Source organism: Nematolebias whitei, chromosome 1 (genome assembly GCF_014905685.2).
Source record: "Nematolebias whitei isolate Nwh7 chromosome 1, NemWhi1, whole genome shotgun sequence".
Lineage (NCBI taxonomy): Eukaryota > Metazoa > Chordata > Actinopteri > Cyprinodontiformes > Rivulidae > Nematolebias > Nematolebias whitei.
In genome coordinates, this window is record NC_056498.1 from 65,872,929 (window position 1) to 65,898,747 (window position 25,819).

The 25,819-nt window shown below is 39.4% G+C and overlaps 4 protein-coding genes across 4 annotated transcripts in view; 3 read left to right on the forward strand and 1 right to left on the reverse strand.

The window, feature by feature from the left end:
- The first annotated feature begins 300 nt into the window (after positions 1-300).
- On the forward strand, positions 301-5,879 carry ppa1b (inorganic pyrophosphatase 1b). The gene is made up of 11 exons (XM_037686684.1): positions 301-459; positions 1,145-1,209; positions 1,516-1,569; positions 2,541-2,660; positions 2,764-2,850; positions 2,997-3,123; positions 3,210-3,337; positions 5,045-5,130; positions 5,245-5,320; positions 5,397-5,436; positions 5,645-5,879. The coding sequence occupies exons 1-11, from the start codon at positions 399-401 to the stop codon at positions 5,674-5,676; spliced, it is 876 nt and encodes a 291-aa protein (XP_037542612.1). The 5' UTR covers positions 301-398; the 3' UTR covers positions 5,677-5,879.
- Positions 5,880-8,183: 2,304 nt separating this feature from the next.
- On the forward strand, positions 8,184-13,946 carry sar1ab (secretion associated, Ras related GTPase 1Ab). The gene is made up of 7 exons (XM_037686694.1): positions 8,184-8,261; positions 9,236-9,306; positions 9,804-9,923; positions 10,010-10,075; positions 10,176-10,279; positions 10,367-10,498; positions 13,830-13,946. The coding sequence occupies exons 2-7, from the start codon at positions 9,249-9,251 to the stop codon at positions 13,944-13,946; spliced, it is 597 nt and encodes a 198-aa protein (XP_037542622.1). The 5' UTR covers positions 8,184-8,261; positions 9,236-9,248.
- A 1,553-nt stretch (positions 13,947-15,499) lies between these two features.
- Positions 15,500-17,952, forward strand: tysnd1 (trypsin like peroxisomal matrix peptidase 1). Its single transcript, XM_037686705.1, has 5 exons — positions 15,500-15,870; positions 15,919-16,730; positions 17,218-17,348; positions 17,424-17,609; positions 17,750-17,952. Exons 1-5 carry the CDS (start codon positions 15,613-15,615, stop codon positions 17,950-17,952), a joined length of 1,590 nt encoding a protein of 529 aa, XP_037542633.1. The 5' UTR covers positions 15,500-15,612.
- Positions 17,953-21,783: 3,831 nt separating this feature from the next.
- Positions 21,784-25,819, reverse strand: part of spock2 (SPARC (osteonectin), cwcv and kazal like domains proteoglycan 2) — a 56,277-nt gene continuing 52,241 nt past the window's right edge. Inside the window, exons 10-11 of the mRNA XM_037686713.1 lie at positions 23,168-23,299; positions 21,784-22,705 (exon numbers count right to left, since the gene is read on the reverse strand). Coding sequence (XP_037542641.1) covers positions 22,560-22,705; positions 23,168-23,299 — 278 coding nt within the window. The 3' untranslated portion in view covers positions 21,784-22,559. The remainder of the gene's footprint in view (positions 22,706-23,167; positions 23,300-25,819) is intronic.

Consider the following 25,819-nt stretch of genomic DNA (forward strand, 5'->3'; position numbering starts at 1 on the left):
AGGAAATCCTATAATTATCTTGCCCAGTGATTTAGTGCTGCATTTAAGTACATCTTGTAAAGTGACACAATGAAATACCAAATTAATCGTCCTATGAGATTCCAGATGCCTGCTGTTTTGGAAAAGTTACTGAAGTTTATGAGAGAACTGAATATTGCAACAGTAACTGTGATCGATATATTTACAAGCACAAAGTAGAGACAGTCTTCGTTCCCCGGTCAGACGGGCACGGGTTGGATATTTGAAACAAACATTTCCAATTGTTATTGAAAGCACCGTTGACAGCGCGCATGCGCTCTTGCCTTGACGACTAGTACCAGGCCAGCCTGGCGCTAAGGTCTTCTTCCGCCGCCATCCTCCGTCTTGACCCGAAGGGCAGCAGCAACCCGCACGAAAACATGAGTTTTACAGTCGAAGAAAGGGGAAACCCGAACTCCTTGAGCTTCCGCTTGTTCTTCAGTAAGTAAATAATGGGAGAAATACCAAAACGTTATCGTTTCTTGCCACTTGAGGTCTCTTTTTCAACAACCTCACGCTAGCCGCAGTCTCCCACGTGCGACTAATTCATTCATTTAGTTATGTTTGTGTTATGTTAGGGGAAACCTAAAGCACTTGAGCTTCACTTGGATTCTACCATCAGGGCTTCTTTGTGCTTTTAAGTTACTCTAATGATCAAATCTTCTCTTTAGTTTGCCGTGTGTACGCACATACACATTTGACTTCAAATATGTCATTTACATCATGAACAAGGATTTTTTAAAGAAGGAAGTAAATCGTTTTTTTCTGGAAATCCCTAAAGGTGTCCACGTCATCTCGGAGCCTAAACGAGCAAGACACCGCCCTCACTGATTATAATCAAGCTATTGATAGATTGCCTGTGGGACAAGACGAGCTTTGCCAGTTTGTGCAAATAATTGATCATGATGATGTAATATTTTCTTTATGTAATGCTTTAAAGCTCCTGTTTTCACCCTTAAACTGAGCTATTTAAGTGTTAGATGTATCCAAATAAGACTAAATGTAACTGGGGCTATAGAATAAAGTGAAAGTAGGAAGATTTAAACACCCATGTCGTTTCCTTATTGTCACCATATTTTATTTACCTGTGATACTCATAAAAGCTTTTTTTCTGACTGCTTTGCAGAAAACGATAAAGGAAAGTACATCTCACCATTCCATGATATACCAGTATATGCTGATGAGAGTCAGGTAAGGGGACCATTGGTACATTTTGCACCTGTATGTATGTAAATATGTTTGTATGTTTTCATTTTATCTACGGATTAAATCCGAACTGCTTTACTGCCACCAGTTTAATTGAGTATTTCTTTAATTTCAGCAGTGCTTCAGCATGCTTTAGATAATATTCTGCAGGATAGCAAGGTCATAGTCTGTTTGAAAGCCAGTGGCCTTCGCTCTTTGCTTTCTCTGTGCTGTGTCAGTCTCGACTGCAGTGGAATATTCATCTTAAAAAGATTAAAAAAAAAAACCTGATAGTTTTTTCCTCCCTCATAGAACATCTTCCACATGGTTGTCGAGGTACCAAGATGGACGAACGCAAAGATGGAAGTAAGACTCTTATGTCTTTGTTTTGTCAGATCTTATCTGGCTCTGTTTACTTTGGACCACAGTGGTAAAGGGTTTTCACACTGCTGTAAATCAGCTTGTGAACAGAAACACAAAAAGGAAACCAGCGTTTTCAAAACTAGTTTCATTGTTGTAGCTCATCAGTTGATAATTTGTGCACACACACAAGTAAGCAGCAAAAGGCGTGTATTGTGCCGCTCTGACCCTGTTATCGACATGTTATCAGTCATTACGCCACGTTGTTTTTTAAACATAAGCTTGCCAAACCATCCAAATGTGAAACTAAAAACTATTCATGGAAAGTCACCCGAGTACATTTACTCAAATATCACATTTAAATCTCAAGGAGGTATTAGATTTGAATTGTTAACAGCCTTTGTACTTGCACCATAAACCCTTGTCATTTTGCTACTCGTACGCTTAACAACCTTTGATGACTGAGCTCAACAGTAAAAAAAAAAAAAAGCATTTAAAATGTTATTTTATATATTAATAGAAATAAATTGATCAGTGTTGTGAAGTTCCTAAAACGGCACAGAGGAACATTTAATCCCTGAACACATTATAAATTAAAATATTGTTAATGCAGTTCTAATTGTTTAGATATGTCTAACTCTGTGACATGAGTACTTTGATTTTTAATACTTTTGAATTTCTTTCATTTCTACTCATTTTAAACATAAGATTTTCAGGTGAACTAATTGCACCAGTTTACATTTAGCTTGGTTTATTGCTACTTTTATCTGTGTGAATGGTTAGTGATTGAATATTAAAGCTGCCCAGTTTATATAATAATGTCATGCTGTTAAACCACTCTTTATACTGAGAAAGAAATGTTGAGAAATAATTATTCAATATATGTTTTTTAAATGTTGTGTTTACGTAGTTATACCTAATGTGTATGGTTATTTTTAGGCAATTATAACTTTTTCAATGATAGACATTTTTTTCAGATTGCTACAAAGGACTTCTTGAATCCATTAAAGCAAGATGTGAAAAAGGGGAAGTTGCGCTATGTTGCTAATGTTTTCCCACATAAAGGCTATATTTGGAATTATGGAGCAATTCCTCAGGTTTGTATAACATTTATTACTTATCTTTACCAAAATAAATATGTGTAATTGCCAAGTAGTAATAGCATCATGCTTATGGTACTTAATTTGTTTTATGTGTTAGACATGGGAAGATCCAGCGCACAAAGATGGAGACACCAGTTGCTGTGGCGACAACGATCCCATCGACGTTTGTGAAATTGGCAGCAAGGTACACAAGTCCTGTTTTACCATGATGCATGGTTTTTATCATTTATTTACATTTGCATAACTTAAGCCAGCAGAAAATATACTGTTATTTTCTGTGAATCTCTCGAGTGTTGGTAAATTTGCTCCAAACTGAAATGTCCTATGAAGGTGTGCTCCCGTGGGGATGTGATCAGAGTGAAGGTGCTGGGTATCCTGGCCATGATTGACGAGGGTGAAACTGACTGGAAAGTGATTGCAGTCAACGTCGAGGACCCTGAAGCCAATGACTTGAACAGTAAGCACCTTGGTTTACTCCGTTTGGTTGCATCTACAGTCCTGCATCTGTGAGGCCGTGTTTATTTTGTCCCTGTCGATGTTCAGACATTAGTGACGTCCAGCGCCTAAGACCTGGTTACCTGGAGGCAACAGTCGACTGGTTCAGGAGATACAAAGTGCCTGATGGGAAACCAGAAAATTGCTTTGCTTTCAACGAGGAGTTCAAAGACAAGGTTTTCCTCGCTACCACACTTTTTAATCAATGTTTAACATTTGCAGACATAAAATTAACTTACCGTATTTTTCGCTGAATAAATATTTATAAACCAATTTTTGGTTGAGATATGACTGTTTTCATTCATTCTGACAGAAATATTGAACTCTACCGTTTTCGACCACTAGATGGCAGCAGAGTAGTATGGCATGCCGTTGTGTCATGTAATGGGTAAAAGTGGCTATTAATGACATAATCGGCTTACCATCGACTCCCACCTTTGTTCAGCTGGCCTGGCGCAATCGTCAAATCAGCTTCATTTAGATGTGCTGCCCCGGCAAAATTAAGCTAATTTGACCATTGAAATGTATTTATTAAGTAGAAGTTCAACTGAGACACACCTTTACTATAAAGTTGCGCAAACAAATAATTGTTTTAAGTGCTTACTTATCTAGTTAAAATTTTAAGAATTGTGCCGCGTTCCTCCTTCCTTATTTTTCCTCCCTCTGCGCACTCCCAGAGCACCGAGGCAGTGAATACTTGTGAAATACAGCTGATTTGACTGTTAAAGTCCTTTTATTAAGTAAAAGTTAAACTGAGACACATCCAACATTTTTCAGTGAGGTCATCTTGACAGTTTCTTTTTTTTTTTGTGCTGAAACGTTTCGCCTTCGGTCCAGAAGGCTTCATCAGTCAAGGAAACACAACAAAACTGATTCTTCCCCCAACAGCTTACTCCAAAGTGGAACAAACCAGTTCTGCTTGTGATAAGATGGTCTCTTTGGTACGCCCCCTCCTCCATTGCTGGCCCTCTTCCTTGTTGACAGTTGTGTCAAACTGGTTGAAAACAACAAAGTCCATGCTCAATAATCCAGGTATACAATCCAACAATTTTCAGTCAGGTCATCTGGACAGTTTCTTTTTTTTTTTTTTTGGTGCTGAAACGTATCACCTTCCATCCAGAAGGCTTCATCAGTCAAGGAAACACACAACACAAAACAGATTCTTCCCCCAACAGCTTACTCCAAAGTGGAACAAACCAGTTATGTTGGTGCTAAGATGGTTTCTGGTTTTGAAGCAGTTTGACATGACTGTCGATAAGGGAGAGGGCCGGCACCAGAGGAGGGGGCGTGCCAAAGAGACCAACTTAGCACCAACATAACTGGTTTGTTCCACTTTGGAGTAAGCTGTTTGTGGGAAGAATCAGTTTTGTGTTGTTTCCTTGACTGATGAAGCCTTCTGGATGGAAGGTGAAACATTTCAGCACAAACAAACAAAAAAACTGTCCAGATGACCTGACTAAAAATTGTTGGATTAGACTTAGACACACCTTTACTATAATTCTGAGCAAACAAACAATTGTTTTTAATTTTTAATCTTGTTAAATTCTTGTTAATGTCCTCCTGTGCATGCTCCCGCGGCCGCCATTTGGCAGCCAGTCGATTTTTGGCACAACACCGGCCCACATTTTCAGGTTGTCAGTGGTGACGCGTAACAAATGTGACGTGTTAGCGGTGATGCATAATAGATGCGACGTATACAGCGAAGCAATATATTTATGGATTTTTCCACTTTATTAGACATATTTGGACTGATGCAACTTATAGGGCGGTGCGACGTGTACGGCGGAAAATACGGTATAGCACAATGCTATAGAAAATTGGGATTTTTGCAAAAATCATAAAAACCTTATATGCATGTAAGTGATCTGTATTTATTGTTTCAGGACTTTGCCATTGAAGTAATCAAGAGCACTCACAACTTCTGGAAAGCACTCATTTGCCAGCAGACTAAAGCTGGAGAACTCAACTGGTAAGCATTTCAGGCAAGAAGGCTATTTTTTTATTTGTATTTTTTTAACATTGGTACGTGCACATTCAGAAGGCTCTCTGTTATAACTGTCCTAACATTAATGTCTACAAACAGCAAGAACACGTGTGTCTCAGCTGGTGACAGCCCGTACTGCTGCTCAGCAGATGAGGCCAAAGATGCTGTTGGTCAAGTAAGATTTCCCATTTTCCATTTGGCAACACATTTCAACACAAAGTCACTCCAACTAACTTTTTATTCTCTTGCAGACTTGTCCTTGTGGAAAAGAAGAGCCCATCCCTTCATCAGGTAGCCTTTTATAATTTTTCCTGCCAGTAACAGCAATAAATATATATAATTCTTTCTGATTATTTATTTGTTATTTACATTTATTTACCTTTTATTTAACCAGACAAATCCCTTTGAGGTCACAATCTCTTTAGTAAGGGAGGCCTGAGCCTGAAGGCAGCCTAACATGCATTTTAAATGACTGATATATTTCTTTTTTCATTTGCAGTTGATAAATGGTTCTACTACGAGAGGAAGTAATCCAGGAACTGTATGAGTTTGGAGAAGAAAACTCATATGTGACAGAAATACTTGAAGAAAAACTTTTATTAGGAACCAGTAGGATGGTTGGGGGTGGTTGGGTTAGGGTCATCTGTCGTTTTATAGACGGGTAAGGTAGTCGGTAAATCCTGTAGAGGAGTTCAAGTGTATTCAAGTCACGACCAACGTGTATTTTACGCTTAAAACAAAGATCTCTTTAGAGATGTGCTGTTAAACCAAGTGCAGGTACTGTGTTTCACAGAAACTTGTAGTGTATGATGCTGACACTTTAATAAAGCTTCTCTAGTTAAGTTATTATCAAAGTGTGAATTTAATGAGTGGAGCCATGTGGTGGTTTTATTTTTATACTGCTGCCACCTAGTGCACATTGTATGAAATGTGTCAATTTGTGTGTGTGTGTGTGTGTGTGTGTGTGTGTGTGTGTGTGTGTGTGTGGTCATTCAAAATGTTTTCCTGCCTTTTTTTTAGTTTTACATTGTTTTCAATCTGACACTTCTGCATACCTTGTGTCATTTTGCCATGCGTTCATTTATCAAAACTTTCAGCTCATTCAGGCAATGGGTGCTTTTTGTAACATTTCAAAAAAATTATCTTTTTATTTACAATTATTCTCAATAGAAACGCTTAAAGATCGCAGTTCCTTCAAAACTCTGTTCCATTTGAAATCTGCAGACTTGTTTTATATTTGTTTTTGTGTTTTTTGTCTTGACATTTCTGCTACTATTAGCTATAGCTTTTTGTTTAGCGTGCTTTTTAGCTACCACTTTGCTACTTTTGCTTTTAATTGACCATTTAAAATTTTTAGCTAACTCATTGCTGCTTTTAGCTAGCATTTAGTTTTTTTTTTTTGCTTTCTGCTTCTGTTTAGCTACTTTAGCTATTTTAGCTACTCCACTATATTTAGCTTTGAGTGAGTGTTGTGCTATTTTTGACATGTAGCTAATAATTGGTTTATTTGTCAAGAGATAAATGCTAATGTATCTAAATTTTTCTCAGTCGTCCTTGGATAGGTGTTACATGTCAATCTAAAAATAAAATGCAAAATTATGAAAATCTTGGAATAGAAAATAAAAAAAGTAGCTGGTATTTATTGGCTTTTAGGTAGTGTTTAGCTTTATTAAGCTCTTAGCTGGTCTGCTTCTTTTAGCTTTTTATTAGTTTTGAATTTAGCTTTAACAACTCATTTCCTTCACATTCATCAATCACTTTCGGTACTCTGCTCTCAAACTGCATTTTTTGCAGATATTTTTTTTTTCTCTAGTTATCTTTAGGTTTTATTAAAACATTGCACGATTAATAGAATAACCACAAGTCTTATTCAAGAAACTATGACTTGCATATCAAGGACAAAAATGGAGTGGTGGCGCAGCGGTTGGAGAAGGTAGGGCTGTGATCGGAAGGTCACCGGTTTGACTCCCTGGACCAACATCATCAAAATGTGGGTGGAAAAGGTGAAACACACCAGTCTCCATCCTCGCATCTCCACTCTGGGCCCTTGAGCAAGGCTTAACCCCCACCATCTGCTCCCTCGGGTGCCAGTTCTGGCAGCTCTGCTCCATACAGGGCTGTGGTAGCTTGGTGGTGTGTGGTTTGGTCAGGAAGGGCATCCGGCGTAAAAAAAAAAATTGCCAAGTTTTCATGAGAATTAAACTTTAACTTCATTTGGAGAAATAAACATAAAAAAGAAGATGCAGTTAAAAATTAACAAGATGGAGGAAATAAAATAATAGATTTTGAACTAATGAATGGCATCTTAAAACTTAAATGGCTTCAGTCCTTAAAAATGATCATGAGATTTGGTTTGCTGTGTCACTGGTTTTTAGTAAAGTTGAAGGTATTGACTTCCTGTTAAGATGTGACGTTGACATTTCTAAATTACCTGTTAAATCATCTGCTTTTCACCAACAGGTGTTATTAAACTGGAAAATGGCAAATAAAAATAACTTCAGTCCTCACAATGTTCCTTTTTGGAACAACAGAGTTATTTTACAAAGAAGGAAAATTGTGTTCATGGAAAAATGGATGGAGAGGCAAATATGGTCACTCACTCATTTAATGGATGAAAATGGAAATTATATGAATATGAAGAATTCATTAAAAAATATAATCTAATCTGTACCAAAGGAGACTGACAAAATTAAAAATATACCAATTGCATTTTTTTTCCAGTTAATAAAGAACAATCATGAAACTAAACCAACAATTAGTTTACCGAGCATCAATGTCAATGGACTTAATTTAATACACAAAAAATGCAATAACCATTTTTTAAAGACATTTAATTTAAAAAATAGTAAGTTTTACGATAAGAAGGAAAGAATAAAAATAATGACGAAATATGTGGGTTTTCCTCTTCCCCTAAATATAAAGAATTGCATTTCAAAACTTTAATATCTATCCTTCAAACGAGATGATCAGAAGTAGAAATGGATCAGGTAGAAGTAGATGAATGAAGCCTCCTCGTGACGTACTTCCGGTTTACTGTCGGCCTCGCAGCTTCACGTCAGTCGGTGTGACAGGACAAATACTAACCAACAAGGAGTTTACTAACTCGACAGTCCAAGGTAAGATCACCAGTTTAGTAAATAAATTCATTTTAGTATAAAAATGGCCTTTAATTTCACCGGGTGAAAACTTTTTACGGTTTAATTTGTTATTATTGAACTGTTATGCTCATTCTTTGCACGTTCTTGTTAAAGTTGTTTACTCCAAGCTGTTGTTTACTCTTCTTAAAGTTGTTTACTCTCTGACAACTGATTGTTACGAAGGGTGTATAATGAGCCGAAAGGTGTCTCGAATTGTGACGTTACTAGGAAAAATGTTTAGAAAATTTTAGTTTTGGATTTAGAGGTTTGTTTTACTTTTTTTGCGTATTTTTCCTTCGGAGTTTTGAACTAAGATTTGAATAAGAAAACTAATGTGTTTATGAGGAGGAACTGTGCAGCAGTTTTTGTTTTATTTCAGTTTTAGTATATGCATGTAGAATATTTAAATGCTGTGCAACAGACCTGTGGAATGTTGCGTTCACTGACACGTTGTATGGTCATCAGCAGTTGGGTAATTTCTGGAAAGCTTGGTCAATAAAAGGCGTCTCTTTCACTGCAACAAGAACACAGAGTTCAGTCTGTCACAGAGACAGGTGTTTGTGTGTTCATGAGGGGGAGGAAGGGGATGACTGTTCAGATCAAGTGTCTTTCTCACAGCTTGTAATATAAATAGTCAGCAGAAGATCAGTGCAGCTGAGTCTCAGAACAAACCAGAGCCCAGAAGAACCTCTGGGCCCATTTGCTGCTGTGTTGACCCCCTTTTCTTTCATGCTTTAAATTAGTGTGATTACACAGAGCTTACACATACCAACGCCAAAGCCAGAAGTACTGATCAACAAGATGTGAGGGATTCTATAACAGAACAATGGACTTCTTCAAAACAATCTTTATATATATTTATAAGTACATACATAGGTGGTTATGTTCTGGTTTGTTTAAAATAACCTCACACAAAAGGCTGTTCTGCTTAGTTTTTGTTTTCTGTATTTCAGGTAGCCAAGAGAAATGTCTTTTGTATTTGACTGGATCTACAAAAGCTTCAGCAGTGTCCTGCAATTATTAGGTATAGTGTGGTACATAACTAGTAGTTTTGTACAAACTGAATTGTCATTTAACATACAGAAGACAGTTGAGGTTGTTCCCATCATAAATGTCTGCACGGCAGTCAACCTCGTGAGTCAATAATTTTAAGAGAGTACAATAAAAAAATACAATTCAGTGCCTGAATAAAGAATGAAAATACACACATGCAAAGGGAGACATTTGTACGTTAAAAATTAATGCACAGTGATGCTGTGAGATTTGAGGTTTTTAATCACACTCGGAATACACACTGTGGGAATTTATTTAAATATGTATTCATCTTTTTAAAGGGCTTGAACAGACAAAATTAGAATTTTGAACTTCAAACCTAAAAAGATAAATAAAGTAGGAGTTAATACTTTCTCAAGGCACCATACTTTTAGGCTCCAAATCCACCTTTTTTACATCAGTCTGCAAAGCGTTTATAGAATGTTTCTAACTGTTTCCAATTCATTTGAATTAAATTTTTCTTATCAGGGTTGTACAAGAAGACCGGGAAGCTGGTTTTCCTAGGACTAGACAATGCAGGCAAAACAACACTTCTGCAGATGCTCAGAGACGACAGACTGGGACAGCATATGCCAACGTTATACCCAAGTACTTCCAGCAGTTCGACATGTTACACAATCTGCCTCTTAGGTTTTATCGCTCCTCTAATGTCAGTGCTTCCTGTCTGCTCTCAGCATCTGAAGAGTTGACCATAGCTGGAATGACGTTCACCACATTTGACCTCGGAGGTCATACACAAGGTGTGAGTACAGAAAATGTGGCTGACATTTGGATCATAGAAAGTTGTAATGGTGCATTTGCAGGATGTTGCATAAATAGTGAAATGTTTTTTTTTTGCAGCACGAAGAATCTGGAAGAATTACTTTCCAGCCATTAACGGTATAGTCTTCATGGTGGATTGTGCTGATCATGTGCGACTAGCAGAGGCTAAAGCTGAACTAGATGTGAGTTTAAATTAATTTGTTGTCATCTCAACACCGTTCTTTATAGAAATTATTGTTTGGACTGATCTTTATGCTTGACACTTTTAGGCCATCTTAACAGATGAAACCATTGCTAACATCCCAGTTCTGATCTTGGGGAATAAAATAGATCGTCCAGAGTCCATCAGTGAGGACGCACTCAGAGGAGTGTTTGGTCTGCAAGGACATACAACTGGAAAGGTAATGGACAAATGGATGATGCACTGATGTGTAGTAGTAAAAATAGCTCTATCAGGGGGTTTGTTTGGTTAAGTTTAACAGATATTATAAAAAATTGCAACATTTGCAGTCCTGAATATGCTGGATCTCACAAAGCCTCCTGAAGATGAGCTACTGAATTCAAAGCTGCTTGATTATATTTTACAGTTTGAGCTTCTGATACAAGTGTGAACAGGAGAAACTGGAGAGTGAGAGCTGATTGACTTTGCTGAAAATTGCAGAAGCTGAAACTGAGTTGGTACCGCTAAAAGAAGTAGAATGCTAGCTAAAAGTTAACTAAAGCAAAGTACAAGCTAAAAGGAGCTTTTTTTTATTTATTTACCCTTTATTTATCCAGGTAGTCTCATTGAGCCACAAGAACTCATTTTCAAGAGAGACCTGTTTAGGGAGCAGATGGTGGGGGTTAAGGGCCTTGCTCAGGGGCCCAGAGTGGGGTGAATGAGGGTGGAGGCAGGTGTGGGTGTTTCACCTTTTCCACCCACATTTTGATGTTGACAGTACCGGGAGTTGAACCTGTGACTTTCTGATCATAGGCCCATCTTCTAACCTCTGCGCCACCACTTCCCAATGAATGAGGGTAATGAGCAAAACAGTTAAAAGTTAATAAACAAAATGCCCGTTAGAAACTACAAGTATCAAAGGCTAACTAAAAGCTAAAAGTTACAAAAGGCTAGTTAAAAGTCAAACAAGCTATAAGTAGGACATCGTTGTAAAAGAGACTAATAATCTCAATGGATTGCAATAAACTAGCACAGGACCCACTGTAGTTTGCTTATCGGTGTGGACTTGGAGTTGAAGATGCCATCATACACCTGCTTCAGCAAACTCACTGTCAAGTAGAAAAGGCAGACAGCACTGTGAGAGTCATGCTCTTTGATTTCTCTAGTGCATTTAACACAATCCAGCCTGATCTGCTTTGTCAGAAACTCCAGAAGACTCGGGTAGAGGCCTCAACAATCACCTGGATCAATGACTATCTGACAAACAGACCACAGTTTGTGAGATTGAAGGGTTGTGTGTCTGACCAGGTGGTCAGTAGCTCAGGAGCACCACAGGGGACTGTACTCTCACCATTCCTTTTCACTCTGTACACCTCAGATTTCCAGTACAAAAACAGACTCCTGTCATCTGCAGAAATATTCGGATGACTGCAGTAGTCGGGTGTATCAGAGATGGACAAGAAGCTGAGTACAGGGAACTGGTGGATCGCTTTGTGGAAACAATCATCTCATCTTGAATGTAAACAAAACAAAGGAGATGACTGTAGATTTCAGGAGAAACAGAAACAGGTTCAACACTATTTCCATCATGGGAGAAGAAGTGGAGGTGGTGGAGAAGTATAAATACCTTGGGCTTCACCTGGACAACAGACTGGACTGGAAATGCAACAGTGAAGCATCTACAAGAAGGGACAGAGCAGACTGTACTTCTTGAGGAAGATGAAGTCCTTCAACATTTGCAGCAAGATGCTGCATATCTTCTATAAGTCTGTTGTAGAGAGCGCTATCTCTTCTGCCATCTTCTGCCTCATTTTCCTCTTGAGAATACCTCATAGATTCTCAATGGGGTTTAGGTCCAGCAAGTTGGCTGGCCAGTCAAGCACTGTGGCATGGGCATCAAACCAGGTTTTGGTGCTTCTGGCGGCTTGGGCAGGGGCCAGGTCCTGCTGGAAGATGAAATCTGCATCTCCATACAGATCCTCAGCAGAAGGAATCATGAAGTCCTCTAAAACATTCTGGTAGACTGTTGTGGTGACCTTGGATTTAAGAAAGCAGAGTTTACCAACACCTGCACTGGACATTTCCCCCAAATCATGACTGATTGTGGATATTTCACAATGGACCTCAAGCAGTATGGGTTCTGTTCCTCACCTGTCTTCCTACAAACCCTTGGACCTTGATTCTGAATGAAAGGCACACTTTACTTTCATCAGAAAAGAGGACAGAGGAACCCAACAGTTGTAGCCCATCTCCCGGATGCGTCTGTATGTGGTGGTTTTTGAAGCTGTGACTCCTGTCTCATTCCACTCTTTCTGGATCTCTGCCAGATTCTGGATCTTCTCTGTTTGATGATCCACTGAAGCCCACGGTCATCTCTTTTGCTGTTGCATCTTCTCCTGCCACATTTTGCCCTTCCACGAGACTTTCCAAAGATATGCTTGGACACAGCACTCTGTGAACAGCCAGCCTCCTTAGCTATGAACTTTTGTGGCTTACCCATCCCATGGAGGGAATCAACGATGGTCTTCTGGTCAGTTGTTATGTCTGCAGTCTTCCCCATATTGAACTGAACTGAGACAATTGAACCAAACTGAAGCGATGTAATGACATCTGGGGAAACCTGTGCAGGAGCTTTGAGTTTAGTAGATGATTAGTGTGTCACACTTAGTTGAAAACATTCATGCCCTGCAAAATTTGAGCTGATGTCTCCACAGTATTCTAATTTTTTGAAATCCTGTGTTCGTGGGTTTCATGAGCTGGAAGCCCAAATTATGTAAAAATAAACAAATAAATACTTGAAATTGTTTAAATTGTGGGCCCTGGATCTATCATCTATTAAACGTTAACTTTTTGAATGGAATTATAGAAGTTAAACAACTTTTCCTTGATATTCTAATTTTTTGGAAAGGGTCTGTACTAAATGTAACAGAATGATAGCCAGCTAAAACTACAGCAAGTATGCTGAAGCAGATTTAAAAGAAAACAATATTTTGTAAGAATTGAAGAATGCATTTTATATGGAAAATGTTTGTAAACAAAGAAATATTTTGAAAGATAAGTATGTAAGTTATTAAAACCGAAAGTTGCAGCTCCCATTTTCTGAATGAGCTCAATGTTTTGATAAAGAAATGGCTAAAATAGCAGAGAGGTTGCAGAAGTTTGCAGAAGTATGCAAGTTTGCAGTTTGCAAAAATGTACAGGGGAAAAAATAAACAGAATAATAATAGTGTTACCAAAGGCAGAAAAAAAAGAGTATTGATCACCATTTGTGTTGGTACATACATTTGCAAAAGGAGACAATAATCTATTTGGAAACATTTGGCTCATCCCCTGACTTATAGGATTTTATTTTCATTATTGCTGTATGTCTTGTGAGGAAACCGATCATTAAGATGCAGGCTGCAACATTAGTGCCAATAAGAGAAGTTATTCGTATCACATAAATCCTTCCTTACTTATACCCACTGTAAATTACAGATTTAGAGTTAGTCCTATTCACTGTTTGTGGGTAATGTGTGATTTGTACATGTGCTTTTGTAAATGTGTGCACATGTGTTTTTGCTTCTTTTCAGGGCACAGTATCACTGAAGGAGCTGAATCTGAGGCCATTGGAGGTTTTCATGTGCAGTGTGCTGAAGAGACAGGGATACGGAGACGGTTTCCGCTGGCTCTCTCAGTATATTGACTGATTCCAGATGTTTTTAATAACCTTAATCAAATTTATTATGCTGCCTGTGCACACTCGCACACACGCACGCACACACAAAAAACGGGTTCCACACAAAAGTACTTAAAGCAAAAATGTCTTTTGCAAAAATAAAAAACTATCTGGTATTCTGATTAACAGTAATGGAAACATTATAAGTATTTATTAATACACAACGTATAGTCATCATTGTGGTTCCTACTATATCTTAAACATGCAGTGGATCCTGTCTGCCTTAAACATCATGTTACTGAGAACTCGTTTTATATTTAGCTGCTGGTGTTGATTTGCAGTGAAGGGCAATTTAACAAGTTGCAGGCTTGGAGTAGCTCCCACTGAGGTGATGATAAAATGTTTGTTTTTTTTAAATCACAAAAATACTTTTTTCAGGGAATTAGGAATATTGATGTTCATAACAGTATCCTGCTCCCTCCATGGATACTGATAGTAATAATTCAGTAGATTTTTTTTTGGTAAAAGTTTTACGGCTGCAGACAACTATATGCAAGTGACCGACCACAAGTGCATTTATTTTCATGAGGAGCGTTATTTAAGTAAACGGAAATAAATAACTGCAGTACATCTGCATCACCAAGTAAAGTAAAACGCATATTATTGCATAAATGAAGCCAAACAGTAATAATAGTTTTCTTGATGCTTTGAAATAACTTGAGTACTTTGTGATTGATTGCTGCTCACAATATGCAGAGATATTTTGAGAGTACTCTGGTAATATTTAAAAGTATAGTTGCAAAACATTTGCAATAAATTACAGTGCAATATTATATTTATTTTGTGTTTAAAAAAATTCTATTTATATTTTGAGAGAAAAATAGGCTTTTTTTTGCTACAAAAGTCACATAATTTGTGTTTTGACTTGTGTGAAAATGTAGCATAATAAATATGTTTGACAATCCTTTTCTCCATTTTTTGACTTATTGGTGTTGATTTTTTTTAAATGTGTTGCATTAGACAAGGTCAAATTTGCTTTTTAAAACTTGAAAATAATGTGCTCGTAACAAGCAATTTTGTTTTAATAAGTAAATTTTTAAGTTGAATTAAGCAGCTTGCTTTAATATAAAAAACGTTTTAAAATTGATCTGTCACATGAATTTAATATAAATTACTGTTAATATAATTTCATATAAATGGGGGCATAGTCCCTATTTATATGAGACTTACTTTTCAGTCTGTGTTTTTGTCTGCCTTTCCTTAACTTGACAGTCAGATTGATGTAAGACCCTTTACTATTTCTTTTTATATTGATTCAAAGTATGTCTTACTATGTACATAAGGAAATATATCAAAATATTGTCGTTTTTTAATTAGCTTAAAATTATTACAAAGTAAAATTTTAATTAGAAACTATGATTACAACAGTGCCACCTTTTTGGGAGACGCAGTACAACAAAACAAGCGTCTACGTTATTTCACTCTCGTTTCCTATTGGCTAACAAGCCTAACACACTGACCAATCGTGTGAAAGCGTGACACCTAACCAGGAAGTGTGAATCAAACAGTCTGTCGGCAGAAGTTAAAACTTGAATTCGCTGTGCCATTTCATACCATAAATGAGGCTCGTCTTCCTATGTCAACATTAGTCAGTAGATATTTGTAATTTGTTACTTTCAAAGAATGTTTTCCTTTAGATGACCCGTTCTGCTTTTTGGTGCTTTTTCGGTATGGAGTTAAAGGAAGTAGAGAGCTGTTGCTGTGTGGTCAAGGTTCATTCAGGGGGGGCTTCAGCTAAAAAGTTAATCAGCTGCAGCGGTGTCATCGTCCATCCTCAGACCAGCTCCATCATATGCACCGGCCTCCCGTTTTCACGGTTTATTACCGACAGACAGTCCCTCTCGGAGTCTGGTGTTCTGTTCCCGCGCAGCTTCAGCAGCAAACTCAAAATCCGCGTCAGTTTTCCAGCTCCCACACATCTGGACTCTGAACTGAGCCCACAGAAGGCGTCTTCCACTCCCCCTGGAAACAGACCAGGTCGGCAAACAGAGGTTTCAGCACAGCTGTTGATGCTGGTGAACTGCGTGCAGTTCAAACAAGCCTTCCTGGGCGTTTTCAAGGAGGCAGAGCAGTGGCGTTTCCATGGTGATGATGATCAGGATGATGAGCTGATCAGGGATGCACAGTTCCTCAGCTGGTTTGCTGTGCTCAGGGCAGATGTGTTGGTGGACAGCAACTCAGGTGCAGGGACCGTCCCCTGGCAGAGCAGTTCGTCTCTTCAGAAAGGCTGCCCGGTTGTGGCCTGTGGCTCTCCCTTTGGCTCCCTCTGCTTAGATCTGTTCATCAGCACCCTAAGCCGAGGGATCATCAGTAACCTGACTGGAGAAGACAATGCTGTAATCCTCACAGATGCTCGCTGTCTGCCAGGGACAGAGGGCGGGGGGCTGTTTGCAATGGAAGGTGCAGAGCGTGTGCGTCTCATTGGGCTGATTGTGTCTCCGTTTGGCTGGAAGGCGAACGAGTGGATTGGCCTCACTCTTGTCTGCTCCATTCGCTGCATCTTCAGGGACATCATCCAGTGCACAAGTGATCAGAATCCTCTCTGTGATGCTTGGCTCCATTCAGGAGAAGCTGACCTCCACATGTGCACGAGAGCTCAGGTGTCCGAAGCTGTTAAATACCCCACTGTGTGCTTTGTGGACAGTGGGCAGGTGTGGGGCTCAGGGGTTGTTGTCACCCCAAAGCTGGTTGTGACCTGCCGGCACGTAGTCAACGGGAAGTCTTCAGTCACTCTGAAGTTCCATCACAGAAGAAGGTGATAAAACATTTATGTAATAAAAAAAAAAAATCTAAATGTGCCTAAATCATTCAGTTACACAATAAAACTGTGACACAAATAATGTTCTCAAAGTTTTCTCAAATTTTATGCAAAGATCTTGTGCAACAAGTATCACTGAAAGGGTGCATTGTTAAAGATATTTTAGCTGCAACCACAGCAAATTTTAACACAGTATCAGTAAATTGATTAATATCGAGTGGGAAAACAAACAAGATGTAAAGTATCACAAATAAATTTGATTAAAAGTCAGACAGAGAAGGCTTATAAATAAAGTGTAAAAAAGTAAATGTTTTATCAAATACACAAATGATAAGAAGAATATCAAATTAATTTAAACTAAATGCATTGCATAAATAAATTGCATAAATGAAGACTCTAATAAACAGTTAAATACAATTCATATGTATTAAAGCTGCAGTAATATGAGATTTCACATTTTGTTTTGGTTATTTCTCTTTTGCAGAGTCTGTCAAATTGTTGGTGACATCTTGTTCTCCACCAAACCATCTTCACCGTATGATTTGGCTTTTGTTGAACTGAAAGTACCCGTCCCAGAAGCTGCGCTCCCTCGAATGTCACAGAGCTTCATTCCAGGTTTGAATCAGATTCTGAGCTGAGCTCCTCATCAAACTGCAGTAAGGTAGATTCTTGTTGTCCGTCTTTCTCCAGGTGCAGCTGTGGTTGTCGTGGGATACGGAGGGTTGGGTCGAAACTGTGGTCCATCGCTAACCTGTGGTGTCGTCTCCAAATCCATCAGCGTGAACCGCCAGCCAGTCATGCTCCAGACCACATGTGCAGTCCAAGCAGGAGCCAGCGGAGGTGCTGTGGTGCACAAACATTCTGGAGAGCTGCTGGGTAAGGAGTCCTACAAAACCACCTCTTGAACAGTGGGGGGCACTTGTTGACCATAGGGAAGAAAAAAAAGCTGCATCAGATTGGTTAATCTGTGCTGCTGTATTTGCACTCTGAATAAACAAAGATTTGCTGTGTTGCAGGAATTGTGTCCAGCAATGCACGGGACGTGGCTGCAAGAGTGACTTATCCGCACCTTAACTTTATCATCCCAGTGACGGTTTTCCAGAGATCGTTGCAGGAGTTTCACCACACCAGAGACGCTGATGTGTTCAGAGCACTGAACACTACAGAAACAGAAGCCAGGCGGGTGTGGAGGCTACAAGGTGCACAAAGCAAACTGTAACACAGGGTCACGGCACTTTGAGGCCAAAGCATTTCAAATTCAAATGAATCATGTGATGAATCATATTAAATGATTGTGTAATTTTTGTTTTTAAAGGACACAAAATTTCATTTGAGGGATGAATTATTACTGCGACATGAACACAGAATCATGATGAATTCTAATTTATGAATAAATATTAACAGCCTTGTTTGTTTCGTTGCACTTTAATACGAATAAAACAAATATCCTACTAACATTCTGCGCACAGAGTGTAGGTTATTATTTTCAAATTGTCTTTATTGTAACAATAAAATAACTATTTATGACAAGGTAATTACCAATTGAGCTACTAAAGTGACTTGGGTAAGTTTAAGAAGCTGCATCTCTATGTAGATTTATCAAAAAAAAAAAAATATATATATATTGTAGAACAAAGTGTTACATCTTTGCTTATTTTTCAGTGACAGAATCAAAGATTTATTTCTGGAAGTCTGAGGGTTTAAATCAGCTGCAAAGGGTCTGTTTCCAACAAGCAGGAGGAATATTCAGCCTAACAAGCTGACAGGTTGTAGGAAATGATTGGTCCCTCTGGGTGGTTAGAGTGCTGGTTTAAATATCAGGTGTTCTGACATCTGTTGGCACGAATACCCCAGTTACAGCAAACATATTTGAGGTTTCACCCAGCGGGACCTTACTGGTGCTGATTTCCATCAGCACAGAAACTCGAAACTGAGAAAAAGACTTTTCAAAGGATTGGTCGCTGTCAGTTTGTTCAATGCTAAGACAAGCTTTTTTTTCGCTTTTTACTCCTAAAGACATGCAGACACCAAAATACTGAAGGGTTCCTGTTTCTTTGGGAACCTGGAAACACTACTTTACTACACAACACTACTTTTGTGTTCCCAAAGAGCAAAGTTCACCCTAGAGAGGCTTAAGAATGTCCCGAGGAGGAAAAGGAAAGAGGTTTCTGTAGGTATTGTGCTTTTGCTGATAGACTTGGCTTTATATACAATTTCTGGGGGTTTTCCATATCCATGAGCTCTATTTTACTCCACAAAGAGGTAAAGCAGGAGGAGTAGTGATCTGACAATAAGATCTGTATCAATGCTTTGCAAAGAAAAGCACATGGAGATGAGATTTTTTTATATCTGGAAAGTTTAAAGTGACTTCATGCAACATTTTGTATACAATATGAACATTTTCAGGTTTGTATCTGAAAACAAAAAAATATTTTGTCATCAAATTGGTGTCATCTAAAAATCTCTGGGTACTTACATTTTGTTTTTTTATATCTCATATTTGAACCGATTATAAATTTATCACCAAATTGCAGTGTTTGGAAACTAGAATTGTTTTTAAACGTGTTTTTTTTTTCATCTGGTTCATAAGCTACAACTCAAATCTGAGCCACACATAAACGTGAGGTTTAAAAAGTTTTATAAAGATAGTTATTGTCATTTGCAAACAAATGTGATCATCTGGAAAACCCATCAGGTCGAAGGTCCGTGGTTTAAACGGGTGATCCAGTCTGACAGTACAACTCCTGCAGAACCACCACAAGGTCAGCGAAGATTCAGACAAGCAACTCTATTAAATATATCAAGATAATTACAAACACTGGTTTGTAATAAAATTGCACATGACTAATAAAAAGGATTCCTGTGTTTGTCATAATTAAATGTAGGATATTTTCAGCTGTTTTGGCTAATCAGAAATTGTACTTTTAAACTGTTTTTAGACTGCTACCTGCAGTTGTATCTATATTTTGCACACTATTAAAAAAAAAGATTAAGCATTGCACAAATGTTTTTGTGAGTTTTGCACAAATAACAGCTGCACAGAATTTACTTTGTGATCTTTGGGCTTTGTTTGGATGCTCTAATGAAAGAAATGCTAAACGTTGAGCTAAATGGAAAATAAACCACAGGTGAGTGGATTTACAGAGTTGAAAGTTGAAAGGTTGCTTTTCCTGACTTGCTCTTGACGAAGGCGGATACATTTCCCTCCCGCTCCTGTTTCCCTCCTCCTGTGAACCCTACCCGAGCCTCTCTTTACATATGTTCCGAAGTGTAATTTATGGATCTGGTCAGCTGGTCTTTCAACGCAATTGATAAAATGTTCTCAGCGAGAAGACAGGGCGAAGGAGAGCCCTCTTGCCCTGACGGGACACTTGCAGCTGGATACATTATAGATTCCTGGGGCAGTGGAAGATCATGTGCCTGTCCATATTGTCCGTTGAGGATGTAGAAGATGCGTACATAATTGGATTTATAATAACAGGTTTTCTGCTTTTTGGAGTTGGCGGTGACCTGGCATATTGACAAATTCGGATATCGACGGCAGCTGTTCTGGCCATTGTAAGGCTGCCTGTGAAGGAATGTGCCGTGCAGTGAGCACTCAGACAGATGCTGTGTGAGCTGAGCTGTAAGCTGGACATGATTTCTGAGAAACGCAGGCTACCGGTACTTGCGGATCCTGAAACTCATTGGAGAGACAGAATCGACCTTGGAGAAACTACAAGCTCGGCCCGGCCGTGCTGACTAGAATCTGGCTGTTTGGAGTCGCCATTGAGATGTACCAGTAGAACTATAAGGCAGACAGAAATCAAGCAGAGTCGGCCAGACCCAAAATAACTGTTGTTAAATGATTCTGGTTCCCCCGTGTCAGCCTTCAGTTGGCCAACTATCTCAAACTCTCCTGGATGTTTTGTGAACAAGAAGCTCTGCTCCCCCTCTACCCGCTCCCTTCCCGAGGACATCTGTGGACCTGTATCAGAGCTGAGACGGCTGCACCATCTGATCAGGATTATGGGGACTATCTGGCAGTGTCCACGGACAAACTCACTGCCTTTGTCGGCCTTCCTCATGCATATATGTATCATGATGTCATCAGTATGTTGCTGTTTCTGTGATGAGATTTTTTTTTTTGCAACTTCCACAATGTGTCCCGTCTAGGACACAGTGTGAGATATGATTTTATTTTATACCTCCCCTTTCCCCGTGTTTCTCTTTTCCTATCTAAATGAAAAAGGCTGCGCCTCCCACAGGGCCACGGCCTCAGACACCTCCGTCCCCCCTCCGTCTGTTTGTTTATGTTTTACTCGGACGGGCTGTACTGAAATGTAATTTTGTTGTGCTTCGGTGCAATGAAAATAAAGCTGATTCTGATTGCTCTCTGTTTCCCAAAGTCAGAGTTTAAACTCTTCATATTCTGATTGGTCACAAACGAGAAAAATTCATGTCTGTCAAAAAGCACCCAAATATTTTTTTTATGTGGAGTCAAATATATTGAAATTGACCGTACAACTTTGATGCTGCTGTTGGCTGCAACTGTGGGTATTTTCTTTCAGTAGCAATTTATTTTAAATGATATTTTATAGCTTAAATGGATGACAGAAGTCAATTAGGTCCATCAATCTGCATGAATCATAGTCAATTCAGTTCAAATCAGATGGGCTTTAGCTGCTGCACACTTGTGTGTAAATCCTAATTTCTCTTTTAATAATCTTTTAATTCGCTGAAATCAAAGTGAACAAATCTTGTAAACGATATTTTGCACAATCTCATGAGAAACTGCGAGACCTCATGAGATGTGCTAGTGGTAGAAGATGTTGACGTGGAGTTTTAGCCACTGCCACACCAAACTTTCAGAATCAGAATAAACTTTATTTAAACTTTAACTCAATGTTGGTAACATTACCTAAATTATGTTAATTTTTGTGATGGCAACCCTTTAAATTTGTGTTGACTCCAAAAATGTAATCAGTTGATATCTAATATAAAAGAAAAAAAGCATGGACGCAGATGAATGATGGCCAGCTGAGCCACGTAGATACGTTTATTTTCTCAGACATTTTTTTTTATTAAACACAGTAACCGATCCACTTTATGATATGATGCACACTTGTAAGCCGAGCAGCATAATCTGCCAGCCATTCAAGGCATTGACTAGTAAGTGACATTCTGTCTTCTGATACACACATTATATACAAGCTAAGGAGTGACGGGTGAGAAACCCTAATAAGTCATGAATGAGACAGAGCACTACTGTCACACATGAGCAAAAGCATATGACATGAAAACAATAAAGTCAACGGGTGCTTTATTATAGTCTAATGTGGCTTCCTTTCTTGACTGGCAGTTTTATAAACCAATCCTAGTTTCTGACATGTTGTTAATCTGCAACTAAAGTGAAGAAAAGACTCCAACGTAGACTATTAAAATGCACACAAGTGAGCTCTTTTTTAACGCAAGCACCTGCAGCTTCTTAAATTCCCGTTATGCATCTGATAAAAAACAGCTCAGAGAGAGTTTAAACAACATACAACGAAAGAGAACAGAGATTCACAAGTATAAAGGACAAAAACCGTAACTCCAGACCCGCGTTTTCTAGATAACAGATCCCTTTCCTTTGCCCAAATTAGGAACATCCTGTGACAATAAATAAGCATCTTTACCCACCCAAACTACTCATGACTATCCCTCATGTTTTCCTAAATCGGTGTTGTTCTGAGTGAGCAGCTTCATCCCGTCCATCGACTTGTGGGATGTGTGTGTGTGTGTAAGTGTGTGTGTGTTTGGGGACAGAGATGCTCCTGTAGCGAGGCCTTGTTACACCTTGACCCTTCACCAGATATATCCCCCATCGTCCACCTCTCCCACCTCCCCCTCCTCCTCCTCAGCCTCTTCGGCAGTCTCCTCTGCTTCTTTCTCCTCTTCATCTTCCCATCCGACCGCGCTGCCAAAATCTCCCGAATATGCCATTTCAGAATCTGCGAAACGAAACAGAGCGTGCAGGGAAGTTAAATGTATCAACCCTGGCTTCCTTGAACTTTCCCTTTCGTTTACAATGAGATTTATAAAATTTTAAAAATAAATCACTGACAGCAGTGACATGTGTTTGACTTCGTCTGGATTTTAATAGCTCTTTCTAAACCTTGCCAGGGGAGCCGTTCTTATCAGGCGCAGGTTTTGGTCCAACCAGCCGCCGTTTATCTTAAAAAGTCTTTTCTCACAGTGACAAGCAGCACTTTAGAATGCAAATGAATCTGGACACATGAATGTGGCTCTGGTCCCCTGAAGTAAGCGGTGTTGCTCGAGCATAAAGGGGGCCCTTGTGCAGAATGCTTATAAGGCTGCAGTCAGGAAGCAGCCAAAATGGATCCGATATTTTAAGCCATTTCTGTAACAGTTCTATTTATTCACTGACAGATGATGAAATCTAGCGGGCTTACCACAATCTGGTTTGCCACGAATCCTAGATCCGGCAATTTCTCCTCCGTTTTGGTCAGCGCACCAGCACTCGCCCCTGTCACACTGCTGCTTCCTGTAGTAGCCGTCTTCATTGCAGCTGGGGATAAATCGACCTGCAAACACGTGTTTAAACAAATTAGGTGTAGAAAAGCGAACTTACAGTACAAACGACATTATCTCTGAACTCGGTAATGGAAACAGCACATGCAGATATCCAGAAAATTGTCTGTCATCACACATTGCGCTGAGCCGAGGTGAGAATGTAACGCACGCAGCATATGTGGCAGCCGGTTCCATATTCCATGAATACAAATGTGCTCGTGGAGCAAGATGCAAAGAAATAAGGCAAAGGATTGTATAAAAACAATTAAAGCAGCTCCATATCTCCAAGTTAAAGACAACGCACAAGTGCTTTAAACCAGTGGTGTAGTCTACATTTTTGTAGTGCGTATACTGGGCTTAGAAACCAAAGTACACTGGTTAGTACAATGTAATTGTCAATTTATTTAGATTTTTAAACATATTGAACATTTCAAAATTTCTCCAATGCTTATATTTGATTAAATGTACAACAAACTTTGTACAACAGTTGGCTTTTGTATTAAAAACATGTTATATAATTTATATAACAGTATCAAAGCAAAACATGTTCAAGTATTAAGTAGTAAGTACAGAATTCTACAATAATTCGCTGGATAAGTGAATGTAATAAACAAGTGCTGTATAAAGATAGATTGTTACGGAAGCGTTTTAACTGCCATTTAACATACCAATGACACGTGCCCAATGACATGCTACATATCAATGCACATTTTTAAGTGGGTATACTGACATTTTAAAGCTTTTCTAGTGGGTATACTTTGTATACCCCCGTATCGCGTAGACTACACCACTGCTTTAAACATGTAGCATACTTAACGGTCACCAACTGTAGTTGCTTCAAGGAAGTTATTCAAACTAAGAAAGCAGCAGAGAAGTTTATAGCAGAGTTAAGTTTTATAACAATATCTCCGCTTTACAACATGTCACGGAGCACTGTTCAATCCATCATCTGAAAATGCAAAGAGTACAACAAACTGTAAACCTCCATCCATTCAGACATAGCTTGAGCTTTTTTGCAAATAAGAGTGGGTAAAAGAAATAGTAGCAATAGTAAAATAAGAAGCAATTTAAATAGTCTAATTATAAACAGGCGTTTTTACTAACGTAGTCATGAGTGGGTGTGTTTAACACCTAAATGTCATAATTTGCCAATGCCAGAAGCTGGTATTGTCATTTTGTTGTCCATCTATCCGTTATCTTTACTCGCTTCTTTCCTTTTTGGTTTCCATGGGGTCACTGGTGCCCATTTCCAGCAGTCAGGGGGCAGGGGACAAGGTCGCAAGTCCATCACAGGGACACATAGAGACAAGCGAGACAAACAACCATTCACACTCTCAACTAGGGAATATGTAAATTTACCAATCAGCCTAACATGCATGTTTTTGGTCAATGGGAGGAAACCAAGAAAACTCACGCATGCACAGAGAGAACATGCAAACTCCACACAAAAAGGTCCTCGGCTGGGATTTGATCCAGCGACCTCCTTGCTGAGAGGTGACAGCTCTACCAACTGTGCCACCGTACCGCCTCATTTTGTTGTAACAGTGAAAATAATGTGTATTTTTATTTATTTTTATTTACCCTTTATTTATACAGGTAGTCTCATTGAGCCACGAGAACTCATTTTCAAGAGAGACCCGTTTAAGGAGCAAATGGTGGGGGTTGAGGGACTTGCTCAGGGGCCCAGAGTGGGGCAAATGAGGGTGGAGGCAGGTGTGGGTGCTTCACCTTTTCTACCCACATTTTGATTTTGACGGTACCTGGAGCTGAACCTGCGAATTTCCGATCACCGGTCCATCTCCTCTAACCTTTGCGCCACCATCCATTATCTTTACCCGCTTATTCCATTTTGGGTCACGGGGGTCGCTGGTGCCCACGTCCAGCAATCACTGTGCGAGGAGCGGGGTACACCCTGGACGGGTCGCAAGTCCATCACAGGGACACATAGAGACAAACGAGACAAACAACCATACAGTCTCTCACTCACACCTAAGGACAATTTAGAGTTACCAATCAGCCTAACATGCATGTTTTTGGTCTGTGGGAGGAAACCGGAGCACCCGGAGAAAACCCACACATGCACGGAGAGAACATGTAAACTCCACCCAGAAGGCCCCTGGATCGGGGTTTGAACCAAGGACCTGCTCGCTGAGAGGCAGCAGCTCTACCAGTTGCACCACTGTGCTGCCCACCTTTGTGCCACCATCCATCCATCCATCCATTATCTTTACCCGCTTATTCCATTTTGGGTCACGGGGGTAGCTGGTGCCCATGTCCAGCAATCACTGTGCGAGGGGCGGAGTACACCCTGGACAGGTTGCAAGTCCATCACAGGGCCACATAGAGACAAATGAGACAAACAACCATTCACTCTCTCACTCACACCTAGGGACAATTTAGAGTTACCAGTTAGCCTAACATGCATGTTTTTGGTCTGTGGGAGGAAACCGGAGTACCCGGAGAAAACCCACACATGCACGGAGAGAACATGCAAACTCCACCCAGAAAGGCCCCTGGACCGGGGTTTGAAC

What these genes read in the sequence shown, in the direction of transcription:
- ppa1b (XM_037686684.1), top strand. Translation starts at nt 399, where the DNA reads ATGAGTTTTACAGTCGAAGAAAGGGGAAACCCGAACTCCTTGAGCTTC. An exon ending in GGACGAACGCAAAGATGGAA is followed by an intron (nt 1,570 to 2,540) that starts GTAAGACTCTTA and finishes CATTTTTTTCAG; the next exon opens with ATTGCTACAAAGGACTTCTT. An exon ending in TGAAGCCAATGACTTGAACA is followed by an intron (nt 3,124 to 3,209) that starts GTAAGCACCTTG and finishes GTCGATGTTCAG; the next exon opens with ACATTAGTGACGTCCAGCGC.
- sar1ab (XM_037686694.1), top strand. Translation starts at nt 9,249, where the DNA reads ATGTCTTTTGTATTTGACTGGATCTACAAAAGCTTCAGCAGTGTCCTG. An exon ending in TATGCCAACGTTATACCCAA is followed by an intron (nt 9,924 to 10,009) that starts GTACTTCCAGCA and finishes GTCTGCTCTCAG; the next exon opens with CATCTGAAGAGTTGACCATA. An exon ending in AAGGACATACAACTGGAAAG is followed by an intron (nt 10,499 to 13,829) that starts GTAATGGACAAA and finishes GCTTCTTTTCAG; the next exon opens with GGCACAGTATCACTGAAGGA.
- tysnd1 (XM_037686705.1), top strand. Translation starts at nt 15,613, where the DNA reads ATGACCCGTTCTGCTTTTTGGTGCTTTTTCGGTATGGAGTTAAAGGAA. An exon ending in GCAGCAAACTCAAAATCCGC is followed by an intron (nt 15,871 to 15,918) that starts GTCAGTTTTCCA and finishes CTGAGCCCACAG; the next exon opens with AAGGCGTCTTCCACTCCCCC. An exon ending in AAGTTCCATCACAGAAGAAG is followed by an intron (nt 16,731 to 17,217) that starts GTGATAAAACAT and finishes TCTCTTTTGCAG; the next exon opens with AGTCTGTCAAATTGTTGGTG.